Raw genomic sequence first — 15318 nt, 5'->3', positions numbered from 1 at the left:
CTATTGCATATGCCATTGTTGATGAGGAAACCATACAAAGTTGGAATTGGTTTATGGAACGTATTAGAATTCACATAGCCAAGCATGAAATACGTGTAATATCTGATAGGCATGTGGGAATCATAGATGCAATGAATTCTCCCATATGGAAAGAAGAACCCAATGTGGGGCATCACAGATTTTGCATGGTACATGTTAGAAAGAATGTTTTGCAGAATCACAAAGGCATCATGGTAAAAAAACTTGTTTGGAAAATTGGTATTGCTACCAAGAAACGCAAGTTTAAGATCAGACGTCGTTTACTTCGAACCATCAACAACGAGGCTGTGCAGTACCTTGATGCCATGGAGTTAGAAAATGGAGTTTGGCGTATGACAAACACAAAAGATGGGGTGAGATGACCACTAATATGGTGGAATCTTACAACAATGTGTTGAGAGGCGCAAGACAACTCCCAATTAAAGCTTGCATTGATCTGATATTTTGGAGGACAATAGAATGGTTTAATGAGCGGTCAATTGCATCAACACAGTGTGCCACACCACTTACCCCGTGGGCCCATGAAAAGGTGTGCAAAAATGATGTAAAAGGTCAATTACATAATGTGAGAGTCCCAAACACAATTGCAGGCTTTACGTGGTTCGAACAAAGCGTCGAATTGGTGGAAAGGGCGGTAATAAGTGGAAGGTAAAGTACTTGGAGTCGAACTGCAAATGTCAAAAGTGGCAGATGTGGAGACTTCCATGTTCACATGCAGCGGCAGTTGCGCGGTTTAGAAACGAGCCCATGCTGTCGCTTGTTGATAACGTATACCGCACAAGTGTTTGGGTACACCAATATTCTACGGTGTTCAATCCAATCAGACACCAAGATTATTGGGCTGTGCCTGAATGGACTTTGCAATGTTCACGAGCCCAGTTAATGCCTAAAAGTCGAGGTCGATATCGTACTACTAGGATTCCTAATCAGATGGATGTCCGTGAAGCTGACCAGCCACGAGCCCGACGCCGATGTAAACATTGTTGTCAACCAGGGCACGACAGACGCAACTGCCCGAATGCTTCTTCAAGGATGGATACTCAGTTGGTAGATGATGTCGCTGACGATTTTATGCCTCCACCTCCATCAAGATCTGCAGTTCGAGGTCGTCATTCTATCAGCCACACTGATGATGCCGATCACGATGTTATGCCTCCACCTCCACCAAGATCTGCAGTTCGAGGTCGGCATTCTGTCAGCCACACTGGTGGTACAGGCGAAGACATCGGGCTCAGTGATATCCCACATTCTCCACCTAGGTCTTCTGTGCGAGACGATTTGTTCGGGGTTGATTTAGAGACTGACGTTGTGCAAGATACTCCTCCGTCTAGACTCTCCACCGCCAGAATCGGGAAGGGTATCCGTAGCTTCTTTACCCGGAGAATGCGAGACAATTGAACGTGTAACAACTATTTAGTTGAATTGAACATTGTTCTGTTTATAATCGTAGTTATTTATTGAATTGAATTGAACATTGTAACGTATTCATATTGATATTTTGAACTATTTATATTACTTATTGGTCCACGATAGGAACAAACACGCCATTCCAAGTTGGCCTTTTTATATCACTAAGATTTTGTATAAAACGCCACTCCAATTGGCGTTTTATACTTGGGGAAAATTTGGCCAAATTTTCCTACGTTGTAGCGGACATTCTGCATAAAAACGCCGACTACAGTGGCGTTTTTTTATAAAACGCCAACTATATAGGCGTTTTCCATCTACAAAATGTAAATTATGAGTGAATAACACGAAGATTGATGAACATAAGCTTAAAAAATGAATTAGTGAACAACTTACGCGCTTGCACATGGTAGATAGTCTGTATGCACGGGATCTAGCATCCTCGGTCTAATATTTGGGATTCTCTCCCAAGCCCACAGCTGTAATAGAGTTAAGGCTCCCCCGACATCCGTCCTCTTAGCAACGGCAACTTCACACAAATTGTGATACAAGCAAGCAAGCGTCGCACCACCCCAGCTATAGGTAGAACACCGTTCTATATCCATGAAAAATTGCAGGTAGAAGAACGGAATTTTATTTCCGGTGGCATTCGGGATCATCAGACCACCAAGTAATAGCAGACAATAGATACGAGCCCGCTGAGCATATATGTTGTGATCGTGCTCATCATTCAGCTCAATCCTCAATTGACGCGATAAGCTTGTCTGCTTAAAAGCCATTTCCTTCAACTCGGATGCGTCCGGTATGAATCCTAGAAAATCCAAACACCTGTCCTGCCAATATCCCGGTTGTGTCGGGGGGATGTAACCCGTCTCAGCCTCTCCATCAACTTTCAGGCCCCATAAAACCTTCACGTCTTCCAATGTTACAGTCGCTTCACCGACTGGGAAGTGAAACGTGTGAGTCTCTGGCCTCCAACGTTCAATCAAAGCGGTGATAAGATGGTGGTCAATGTCCTTTGGCTGACCACACCTCAATAAACCGCCGAACCCCATCTGGTCCACTAGTGCCAAAACACGGTGATGTATGGGAACACTCCAAATTATTCCTTCATATCGTCGGCAGCGTACGTATTCGGATGGAACTCCTGCCCATATGTTATTAGAACGTGTTGTCTCTGAAGATACAGTACAGAAGGATCCGCAGGACCACACGCAAGCCGACGAGCAGAAGTCGAAGATGATGCCATAATTTACCTACACAGCATTTATAATCCAAATTTAACATTTACCAAACATAAATCATTTCAATAATTACATACAATTTAATCCAATTTCACAAAATGGAACACCAAAATCAAATAATTCACAATACACAAATTCACCTACACAACATTTCACATCCAAAATCATAACACAATTCATCTACACAAAATTGACAATTTCAATTACAAATTTGTCCAACCTAACAATTTCAATTTGTCCAATTTCAAATAGCCCAACCTAACAATATAAACAAAATTAACAATTCAAACTAAACAATATACATTAACCAAAACCAACATAAACCAAATCAATTTGCCCAATTTTTTTGCTATAACAACCCTAGGGTTTAGGTTTATAATCAATTTATATATAAATTCACTTAAATCCAAATAATCCAACATAATAACCAACACTAATGTCATTCAAACAATCCAAAATGCATAATATTTCAACTCAATTCACAACCCATTACAAACCCTAGCTAACTATCCAACAATTACTCTAATAATGTAAAAGATAAACATACTAACCGAAGAAAATATATGAATTTGGGGAAGAATAGCACCGATTGATGAATGGAGGGTGAAATCACGGAGAGGAGGCCGAATTAGCGGATATTGGCGCTGCTTGGAGAAAAATCGCAGAGTGTGGGTGTGGCTGTGATGTTTTCGCGATTTGGGGGTGGAGGCTGGGGTATATCAGCCTGTTTAAAACACGCCACTCAAATTGGCGTTTTTCTGTTAAACACGCCGATGTTATTGGCGCCTTTTTTTTTAAAAACGCCGATGTTATTGGCGTCTTTGCGTTTAAAAACGCTGATTTTATTGGCGTCTTTGCGTTTAAACACGCCGATGTTATTGGCGTATTTGCGTAAACACGCATCTAAAATTGGCGTGTTTTATATAATACACGCCAACACCAATGGCGTGCTTAACGTAATGATAATTGGAAAGAATACGCCCAAAATACGGCACAAGTATAAAACGCCGTCTATGTTGGCGTCTTTACGTTTAGACACGCCAACTTCATCGGCGTTTTCCCCATAAATGGAATTGATAACAAAATGGGTACATTTACGTTATTTTAAAGGCCAAATAGCCTAGAAACGCGATTTTCTCAAGATTTGTAGCTGTGAAGCTACTTCATCTGAGAGTATGATTCGAATACGGGGGTAATTCTTTTTTAGTTCTAGGGTGATTCGAATACGAGGGGTAATTCTTTTTTAGTTCTAGGGGGTTCTTCACATTCTATAACTGTACTAAACTTTTTTTAAATTCCGATTTTGGGAGAGACGCATGCCCCTCATGCGTCGTCGTTAAATGAAACGCATGACCGTGATGCGTTTTAGGCCCGCCAACTCTTTCCTCTTATCTATGGAAGCCTCGCACAAATAGTGATACAAGTACGACAAAGCCGCACTTTCTCAACTAATATTGTGCACCTCGTCCGGTTCCTCAAATGCATTCAACCACATAAAATGAACCTTACACCCCGTCGTGTCAGGTAGAGTGAGTACTCCTAATAAGATTAGGGCATGGATACGTGCCATTTGGATGTAGACATAAGTAGGTAGGTCATCACCCAAAGGTATCCTCGTTTGATTGATCAGAGCGGTCATCAGTATACCGCCATGCTTTGTCTCTGATTGTGTATCGGGTATCCATCCCAACAAACCTCGGCACTTGCTGGGCCAATCGATATATCCGACATGATGATCACGGCCTGTGAAAGCACGACCGTCCGCTCTTAAGCACCACAATGCTTGCACATCTTCTAAGGTGACTGTCGCCTCTCCAACCGGTAGATGGAAAGTGTGCGTCTCCGGCCTCCAACGCTCAACCAAAGCTGTGATAAGCTCATTGTCGACCTTCATCGACTTCCCACATTCCATCACGCCTCGGAAACCAAACATATTAAGCCAATGTCTCACATCGGCATGAATATCCACATCCCATATCTTACTTTCCATCCGACGAACTTTGAAAATATGTGATGTGCCATCCGTCATTAGTTTATTTGATATGTGGTTTTTTTGAAGATATAGAACTGACGGATCTTCAGGTCCATATAACAATTGCCCTGTAGAACTTGAAGTTGCCATCTAATCCTACAAGATATTCACAAAACAATAATTACAAACACACCCGGTTTCTCAATTTCAATCCCTCAATCTGTACTCAAACAAGCACCCGAACAATATCTATTTAGCATAATTCCTACAATAACCTTAATTTCACAAGCACTCTAACATTTCAAGGAATTTCACAAGCACTCTAACATTTGAATCCATAGCATAATTTCAAGTAATTTCACAAGCACCCTAACATTTCAAGAAATTTCATCAAAAAACCCATAGCATGAATTGATAATTAGTTACACAAAGAATAATCACCCTAGAAGATGGTTTGGAGGAATTTCATCAAAAGCCCTAATTTACAAAATCACCTAAAACATAAACAAAAACGCCAATAACCAACAAAAAAGTGAGGAATGTTGAAGGATTGAAGAAAACTTACCGGAATAAAACGGAAAATTGGAAGAAGTCGTCGGAAATCGCCAAGAATCGCCGCTGCCTATTGCTCAGTCGTTCTGTGGTGTTCTGCGTTCTGCCTTGTGATTTAATTCAAAAGAGAGATGCACGTGTTACATGCGTTTTACCCTAAGACGCATGTGCGTTATGCGTCGTTCAATTAAAATAAAAAAATTGAAAGACGCATTAAGGTCATACGTCTTACCCTAAAACACATCACGGTCATGCGTTTCATTTAACGACGACGCATGAGGGTCATGCGTCTCTCCCAAAGCCAGAATTTTAAAAAAGCCCAGTACACTTATGGAATGTAAAGAACACCCTAGAACTAAAAAAGAATTATCCCTTCGAATACGTCTTCAATTCTCGATACGACATCTCGGATTCGTGCATCGATGGCATCCATCAACATGCTGTTGCTGGCTCTCGGTCTTTTGAGAATTTGTTGCAGTGAATGCACTTTCGTGTATAAAGGAGTTGTGGTTTCTGGAGAAGAATATGCAAGGCGTTCCATGGTGTGCCTAAGAGAAATCACAGCAGCATAAGCCATCTCTTCCTATACTTTGAGTTCTTCAAAATGCACAGCTTATGGAGTCCAGACTTGCTCACCTGCTATTCAATGATACTGCATAGGTCAATCTCTTCAGATTATAATTATGCAAATATAGACTTTTTTTATATTATTAATGCATGTGTAAATAATTTTGAGCAGTGTGAGTGACCATGGAGTAGGAGTATATTATTTGGATCCAAGGCATGAGAGTGTTTGGGGGGAATTCATATGAATTTTTAAAGATATGATTTTGAATTGGGAATAAAAAAATCAATTTTGTTGCTCATGAATCATGCCATGTGTCCACTACATTGGCAGGGCAAAACCGAATCCATTTCAATAATTGTCAGTCATATTTGAAAAGCAAGGAAAGTGTGGAGTTCCAGTTCAGGTTAGATCTGAGATTGACAGACATGAAATGGCTTTGGATGCATTCATATCACTCGAGCTCACCATCGACGACCTCATAAACAATCCTTTTTCTAGTGTGTCGCTTGCTCCACCAACTCATCAAATTTTGGAATTCGCATACCACCAACTCCACTCCTCTCAGCAAATCGCCAGAAAATTGCTCTTGCGCACCACCACCAGTTTGGATCTCCAAATCAAAGTCGCAGTATCCACATTACTACACACAATTAGATCATTGAAGCAGAAGCACGCGCCATCTGGAAGCAGCGTGCGCTACATCGAATTCTCCGCAGAGGAGGTGAAACATCTCACCCAAGATATTCACTCCTTTGCAAAGTTATTTAACACATTGCACGCCGCCGCCGACGTCAAAGAAGAAGAAGATGATGTTTCATCGAATATCGTTTTTTTCTGAGCGCAAATCGAAGATGATTGGTTTCTTCGACCATTACAAACAACTCAAATACCATCTCACTAGTTCAGCATCTCACATGTCACCCATAGTTTTGGTCCTCGTTGGGATGGCAGGCATCGGTAAGACAACACTTGCTGCACAAGTTTTCGAAGATTCAGATATCGTGAAACACTACGATCTTCGCGTGTGGGTGAACATTGGGGGAAAATGTCAACTGAAAGAGATCCCGCGGCGCATTCTAGCTAAGCTGAATCCCGATCTAAGCGATCGATTCCTCTCGGAAGGTGAGGATCACGAAATTGCTCGGTGCCTGCGTGAGAATTTGAAGGGCAAGAGATATCTCTTTGTTGTAGATGATGTATGGAACAAATACACGGCGTGTCACTTCAAATGGTGGAGCAAATACAAAATATTTGAATCGGAGCCTTTTCCATACGAGGGAAATGGAAGTCGAGTGTTGCTCACAACCAGGCTGCAGCAAGCAGATGAACACGATGGTAAATTTCCTGATTATGTCTCGAAATTGCGCTTCTTGGATAAGGAGGAAAGCTGGGAGCTTCTGCGTGAGAACGTGTTTGGTGAAGAGCTGTGCACTTATCAATTTGAGAGAGCTGGAAGGAAGATTGCGGAGAATTGTGAAGGTCTTCCTCTTATGATTGTTGAGGTTGCAGAGCTCTTGTCTTCGAAGGAGAGGACGTTGCACTATTGGAACGAAGTTGCAGCAAAGAAAAATCACGAGCTTTTCATGGATGCTTATGATGGAATATCAAAGGTACTGTATTCAAGCTATGAGAATTTGACTGAGTTGCTAAAACTATGTTTTCTGTATATGGGAGTTTTTCCTCAAAATTATGAGATTCCTCGAACTAAGCTGATCAATATGTGGAGTGTAGATGGATTTCTTGAAGGAAATGCACATGAATTCCAATCTTTTAGTGCAATAGAATGTTTAAATGAGCTTGTTGCAAATAACGTGGTCATGATATATCAAAGCAGCCTGTCTCCGGATTCAATTGGTTATGAGCAAATAAAAACTTGTGGACTTCATTCTTCGTTATGGCACTTGTGTAACAGAGAAGGTAGGGAGACGAAATTCTGTCGCGTCTTAAACGGTCTTGGTGACGGTTTAGGAGGAGATATAGAGGGGCAGAGTAGATTGTCCTTCCACAACAATGTTTTGTTTGGCATCAAAGATGTATGTGAGTCAGTGGAAGTTCGTTGTGCATCAACTGCGCGTTCTCTTCTTTGTTATGGTCCTTATCAACAATATCCAGTTCCCATATGCTCTGGTTTGAAGTTGCTGAGAGAGTTGGATGCTCTTACAATCCGTTTCTATGAGTTCCCATTGGAGGTTTTAGAATTTGTTGAGCTGAGGTACCTAGCCCTCACTTTGAGTGGAGAACTCCCTGCTTCCATATCCCGACTCACAAACCTTGAGTTCTTGATTGTGGGTCGCCATTTGAGCATCAAATCGTGCAGGGGGTTGTCGTATTTGCCAGTGGAGATATGGAACATGAAGGAGATGAAGCATATTAATGTCATGGATAGTGACATACCCAATCCTTGTGGGGCTTCATTGGAAAGTTTACTCACACTTTCAAATGTGAGTGTTCATAGCTGTACTGAGGAAGTTTTTAGTGCAGTTCCAAAGTTGGAGAAACTCGGGATTCGAATTGAATTAGCATATGATGATGATGTTAAACTCTTGAGCTCCCTTGACCGAGTTTCCATTCTCAAAGAACTGAGATCGCTCAAATGTGTGATAGTGAGTTCTGAGATAGTGCCTCCTCCGGCTGCTCCATTTCCAAAATTCCCATCATATTTGACGAAGCTGAGTTTGAGCGGGCTGTATAATTCATTTCTTGCACTCATATAACACTATTTCCAACTGTTTATTTTAAACTTAAACCTATTAATTTAAATTTAAATATCACATCAAATGGTAATATTATTCTAATCATTTACACCAAAATCAAAATTTTAAAAATATGCTCATTTGTTATATTACTATATAAGTATGAAAAATTGATTTGGAGCTATTTTCCTACTCTATTTTGTCTGTTTTGGGGCAGAATAGATTGCTGTTTATAAGTTTGTGCATTTTTTTTATAACGGAGGGAGTATCCTTTAACATTCAAAGAAGCACATAAAGAATGAAGGTTTGGGTAGAATAAAAAAAATGGTTTATTCAAAGAAGAAAATTTGGGTAGAATTAAAAAAATGGTTTACTGAATAGAGAGAGGTAATTTTGTTTCAAATTAAAGGCCCACTACCTACAACATAGGTAAATAGGAGTTTGCCCATGGACCACTAATGTTCATTGAGATGCCCTCAATGAACTCACGTGATATAATTCGTGCAATAATTGAGTTTAAGATGTGGACGCTGGACTATTGGATAAAAACGTTGAGAACATTTTGAATTTATAAAATATGTCAATCTGATATATCTGCAATAGTTTGGGTAATAAGAAAGTTACTACTCCTACGACTACCTTTGTATGTGGTGACACGTTACATAATCTATCACATGTGAAGCCACTGAGTTTGACTCAAAATTAACATGTGATAGTGAAATTGAGATTCAATACCAACACAAATTGTAGCTCTAGCCTACCTAATTCTAAGTGATTGCAAGCCGTCTCTTGTCACATATTATAGTTTATTAATTCGTAGTTCAGTTACTCTATAAGTAATAGCTCAATCTTTTTTTTTTATTTTTCATCCTATACTAATTCTAGAACAATCTTCTACAATTACACTGAATTTTAGAACAAATTTTTACTGTTTGCCGATACATACCAAAACTCCACATTTATATAATCTTGTCCACCTTAGATTAAACCCTAACAATTTATTTTTTGGATTATTATTCAAAAAGACCTTACAATAATAGTATACTTTAGTTGATAAAACATTGTATCATATTTCCAAATTCTTTTGTGACAATCTATGTATTAGATAAGTTTGCACCACCCAACAAAATCACACGTTTTAAATATTTTTAGAAATAGTCCTAATACATTCACTGAATTTTTCTCAATAAAATAGATGATTACATATAGGGGTTGGATTGGTACGGTATACCGTACTGAGAGTGTCATACCGCATACCATACCGAATGTAGCGGTATGACAAAATTTCATACCTATACCTTACCGAATTTTTGGTATACCGGTATACCGAAAATTCAGTATGATAATTTTCAATACCATTATCATACTGTTATTGCGATATACCGTACCATATTAGGGTATACCACCGAAATACAATACGACATACTGTAATACCATTATACCTGTTAAAAAAATATTATAATTTTATATCCAAAATATATAAAATAACATTTCCATGTGTTCAACTATTTGAAAAAAATTCCAAAACAATAAAACAAATCCAAATCCAAAACAGCCAAACCTATACCCAAAATATTTAAAATAAAATTTCAAGTGATCAACACTATCTTGATTTATGTTTGCATCTACAAAATAAAAAATAATAATTATCATACATTAATAAGACAAAGAAACACAATAAATTAACGTAACACAACAACACTTACTTTTTTCAAATTTCGCCAATTTCTTTATATAACACAAGATCATCATCAGTTGGATCATAGTATAAGCTCAACTTATCTCCTTTGAGCCAATCATTCGTGCACATGTACGATATATACCGAAGATTCGATATACCGCGGTATAGGATATTTGATACCGTTACCGTGCCAAAACTACAGTATACCGAAAAACCGGTATTTTCGGTATTTTTTCGATATGATAAGTCCGGTATTTCGGTATATCGGTAATTTTTGCCACCCTGATTACATATTAGTCTTTATAAAAATATGAGCATTAAAGCATTTTACTTCTTCATACTCATGCATTCAATTATTGGGATACAGAGTATTCAATAATTTTCTATAAGTGCAGCAGTCTATTACTCCATCTCCCTCCACAACCAACAATAGCAATGACTCTCCTCTTCTCCATAGCTCTCCCCATAATCTTGATCTACTATTTTTTCTACAAAAAACCAACAAAACCAAATCTCCCACCATTGGTCCCAGGCCTCCCCTTGATCGGAAACCTCCACCAGCTCTCCGAGGCGCCGCTCCCACACATCTACCTCTCCCAACTCTCCAACCTCCACGGCCCCCTCCTCCGCCTAAACCTCGGCTCAAAACCGGTCATCGTAGTCTCCTCCGCAAAGCTAGCGGAGGAGGTCCTGAAACACCAAGACTCCGCCTTCTGCAGTCGGCCCAAGCTCGTGGCGCAGCGCCGCCTCTCCTACAACGCTGCCGACATTGCCTTCGCCCCCTACGGCCCTCACTGGAGAGAGCTGAGGAGGATCGCGGCCACGCACCTCCTCAGCCCTCCCAAGGTCAAGTCCTTCCGAGCCGTTCGCGAAGACGAGGTGGCGCGCATGATCTCCAACATCGCGCGCTCTTCTTCGCCGGTCAACCTGAGCGAGGCGGCGATGGGGCTCACCACCACGCTGATTTGCAGGATCGGCTTCGGAAGGAGGTACGAGGACCAAGGGTCTGAGCTGCGGCGGTTCCAGGAGCTGCTGAAGGAGCTCCGGCAGCTGCTCACGGCGTTTTTTGTGTCAGATTATTTTCCGGCGCTGAGTTGGGTGGATAGAGCCACTGGATTGATGAAGCGGCTTGATAGCGCGTTTGAGAAGCTCGATTCGTTCTACCAAGAGCTCATCGATGAGCATCTCCGGGGCGAAGGTGTGGACGACGACGACGAGGATATTCTTGGCATGCAAATAACGCTCGAACTCAACTCGGACAAACCTACTAATTGGGATCGGGTTAAGGCATTGTTGATGGTAAAATATCAAAATTATGATGTAATTAATTATTTTAAAGTAAAATTTTCACTTCGCACAAAATATATCAGTTGATAACTAATATAGTACTATGATTTGTGCCACCAACGGATAGAATTTGAGCAAATTTTGTGATTTTTCTGACAATTTACCTTTTTATTTAATACAGAACTTATTTCTGGGTGGAACAGACTCAACTGCTGCCTCAATAGTTTGGATCATGACGGCGTTGATGAAGGCGCCACACATCATGAAAAAGGTGCAAACAGAAATCAGAAACGTGGTGGGAAACAATAGAAAAGTAGACGAAGATGATCTGCCAAAGCTTCCCTATCTAAAAGCAGTCATGAACGAGACGTTCCGGTTTTACACTCCGCTTCCGATGCTTGCACCAAGAGAAACCACTAAAAAATGTGTGCTAGATGGCTACGAGATTCAGCCCAAAACTACAGTTTATGTGAACGTGTGGGCGATTGCAAGAGATCCCGAATATTGGAAAACTAGCCCGGAAGAATTCTTGCCGGAGAGGTTCTATGGTAGTGAGATGGACGCCAAAGGCAAAGATTTCGGGTTGATCCCTTTTGGATCGGGCCGGAGAATCTGCCCCGGGATGTTCATGGGACTTGCTAACGTGGAGCTTGCGGTTGCGAATTTGCTCTTCTCTTTTGATTGGGAAGTGCCTCAAGGAAGTGAAGTTGATACTGATGTTTTGCCTGGACTTATTATGCATAAGAAGAATCCACTTCTCCTCATGCCTAAATTGTATCGAAGTTAGATAAGTAGTCATGATCACTTGTTGCTAAATAAATGCTGGCTTTTTTGGGCCAAATTGCATGTATATATAGAATTCAGATTAATGGAATTCTAGAATTTGGGCTTTTGTAATACACTTCAATTATACACTTGCATAATAAATACACTATATATACAACACATTCAGATTCATGTTTATCAACCAAATATGCTCATTCAATCATGAAAACAGACTAAACAGTATATAAGCATTGACATCAACTGAACACCACAACATATATATCAAGGTGGTGTAGCCGCCATCCTAATCATATCTATTGTTATGGCCATTATTTGGGCCATGGCAATTCATATACCCCAAATATATAAATCATGAAAAATGAAATAGAAACATAAAGGCAGTAATTGAATGAAACTATATATGGATTTGGCAGATAATATTAATTTGCGCCATGTTGTGGTATGTGTAGATTCATTATAATAAAAAAAATCAACACTTTATAAAGTGTCTTTATTGTTAGTATCTCAACTGAAATTAGGGGACACAAATAGAAGCGTATTTAAAAAATAAAAGATTAAGATAATTTGTCTTCAATTCAGGAACACTTTCTTTTACATCCAAAATTATGATTATATTTAAAATTTTCCACATGTGTGGTATGTGTAGATTCATTATAATGTTTGCATCCAAACATTATATTTATTCTTGGGAATGCATAATTTTCTATGTCTGAACACGTGAACAAAATATTATATATTTCAAAATAAAAATAAATTCAATAGTAAACGCTATTTGCTCACTAAAAATATGACACGTAAAAAGATGATATAAACAGGCTATTTCTTAGGGACCTCAGCATCAAGCGCAATATGTACTCACATATGACGTATATATATATTGTCAAAATAGCTTGAGGCCAATGCGAGAGTGTTTGGCTTAACTTATTATAAATATCTTATAAAATGCAAATTTAGTTAGGAGTTTATAAAGAGATGAAAGGAAAGCAAGAGAGGTTAATGAAAAAAATATACTACCTAATTTGTTAAAATAACAAATATAATCGTTCTTATGAAAAAATTAATAAGATGACATCGGATTGATGAACTTCTTTATCAGGAAATTTATGAGATGTGGGAGCTTATTCTCTACATCACTTAAATTATTAAAAAATGTAGTATGCTAGTTTAAGAGCTTTTATAACGACGTCGTTCCATGTGTAGGTAAACTCAAATGTGAGCTTACTCTACAAAATGTATGACCATATGATTTTATATTCAGTACTCGTATTAATTGAAAGTCAACAAAAAATGGCATATGCTAGTATTTTTTAAATGAAGTCATTATATGTATAGGAATTATTTGTAGATGAAAAGGAGAGAAGGCGAAAACAAAAACGGCGTGAGAAAAGGTGCGTGGACTCAAGAAATTAGCAATGTCCTGTTTCAAAGTTGTGATCAGTTCATCATGGAGAGGCTTAAATGACTCTGGATATGGCAGCCGAATTAAATAAAATTCAAAAGGTATGACTTCTTCACTTTGCGACTTTGCAATAGACTAAGATAAACTTTTTTTTTTGTGTAGTTTGTTGCTGTAATATCACTAAACATGTATAAAAGTCAAGCAAAATACAAGATGTAACCTAAAAATGTAACAGGGAAATCAAAGATTCAATGTGTTATACAACTGTACTTATTCCTTACCATATAACTGTTAAACGTACTGTTGGTATGTGCATGTAATTACTAAAAGCTAGATGGATTATATACGAGTGTTATATGAGAAAATAGGGTTTATAGGCTACTTTACCTTTAAAATAACGAAAATATATCCATTTTGTTATCTCTTCCATAAATGGGGAAAACACCACCCGCATTGGAGTGTCTATAAGTAAAGACGCCAGCCTAGTTGGCGTTTTATAATGTCGTCGTATTTTACTCGTATTTTCTCCAAATACAGTTACGTTAAAATACGCCAACTTGATTGGCGTGTATAAGTAAAAAACGCCTTTTGGGTTGGCGTGTGTAGTAAATGAGACACGCCGAAGAGAATGGCGTGTTAACTTAAAAACGGCAATTTGGTTGGCATTTTATACTTGACGTTTCCGTTCGAGATTTTAGCCACGGAAACCACTTATTCTGTATTACACAATGCATAAGTCCAAATATTATTCAATACATAAATCCAAATATTACACAATGCATAAGTCCAAACATTCAAGAAGTGGGGCAATTGCGCATGTCATGACCTGGTTGACGGCAATGTTTACAACGACGTCGGGCTCGTGGCTGGTCAGCTTCACGGACATCCATCTGATTAGGAATCCTAGTTGTACGGTATCGATCGCGACTTCGAGGCATTAGCTGAGTTCGTGAACACTGCAAAGTCCATTCAGGCACGTCCCAATAATCTTGGTGCCTGTGTGGATTGAACACCGTAGAATATTGGTGTACCCAAGCACTTGTGTGGTATACGGGGTCAACAAGCGACAACATGTTGTCGTTTCTAAACCGCGCAACTGCCGCTGCATGTGAACATGGAAGTCTCCACATCTGCCACTTTTGGCATTTGCAGTTCGACTCCAAGTACTTTACCTTCCACTTATTACCACTCTTTCCACCAATTCGACGTTTTGTTTGAACCACATAAAGTCCTGCAATTGTGTTTGGTGCTCTCACATTATGTAATTGACATTTTACATCGTTTTTGCACACCTTTTCATGCGCCCACGGGGTAAGTGGTGTGACACACTGTGTTGATGCCATTGACCGGTCATTGAACCATTCTATTGTCCTCCAAAATATCATATCAATGCAAGCTTAAATTGGGAGTTGTCTTGCGCCTCTCAATACATTGTTGTAAGATTTCACCATATTAGTGGTCACCTCACCCCATCTTTTGTGTTTGTCATACGCCAAATTCTATTTTTTCTAACTCCACGGCATCAAGGTACTGCAAAGCCTCGTTGTTGACGTCTCGAAGTAAACGGCGTCTATTCTTAAACTTGCGCTTTTTTGTAGCTGTAATAATGGAGTGCTCATTTCAGTTGGAAGAAGAAGGCAGGAGTTCGGTAAGCTCGGCTAGAAAGGAGTTCGGTAAGCTCGGCTAGAAG

General features: G+C 39.4%; 2 protein-coding genes across 2 annotated transcripts; both read left to right on the top strand.

The window, feature by feature from the left end:
• The first annotated feature begins 6633 nt into the window (after positions 1 to 6633).
• LOC121752633 (putative late blight resistance protein homolog R1B-16) lies at positions 6634 to 8496 on the top strand. Its single transcript, XM_042147751.1, has one exon. It carries the CDS (start codon positions 6634 to 6636, stop codon positions 8494 to 8496), a length of 1863 nt encoding a protein of 620 aa, XP_042003685.1.
• Positions 8497 to 10510: 2014 nt separating this feature from the next.
• On the top strand, positions 10511 to 12350 carry LOC121750392 (cytochrome P450 71A1-like). The gene is made up of 2 exons (XM_042144920.1): positions 10511 to 11455; positions 11625 to 12350. Exons 1-2 carry the CDS (start codon positions 10592 to 10594, stop codon positions 12228 to 12230), a joined length of 1470 nt encoding a protein of 489 aa, XP_042000854.1. The 5' UTR covers positions 10511 to 10591; the 3' UTR covers positions 12231 to 12350.
• Positions 12351 to 15318: the final 2968 nt, after the last annotated feature.

The sequence above is a fragment of the Salvia splendens genome, chromosome 10, assembly GCF_004379255.2.
Source record: "Salvia splendens isolate huo1 chromosome 10, SspV2, whole genome shotgun sequence".
In the NCBI taxonomy this organism is placed as follows: Eukaryota; Viridiplantae; Streptophyta; class Magnoliopsida; order Lamiales; family Lamiaceae; genus Salvia; species Salvia splendens.
Note: the sequence above shows the minus strand (reverse complement) of the source record. Positions and strands in the feature narration are given on the sequence as shown.

What these genes read in the sequence shown, in the direction of transcription:
- LOC121752633 (XM_042147751.1), top strand. Translation starts at nt 6,634, where the DNA reads ATGATTGGTTTCTTCGACCATTACAAACAACTCAAATACCATCTCACT.
- LOC121750392 (XM_042144920.1), top strand. Translation starts at nt 10,592, where the DNA reads ATGACTCTCCTCTTCTCCATAGCTCTCCCCATAATCTTGATCTACTAT. An exon ending in GGGTTAAGGCATTGTTGATG is followed by an intron (nt 11,456 to 11,624) that starts GTAAAATATCAA and finishes TATTTAATACAG; the next exon opens with AACTTATTTCTGGGTGGAAC.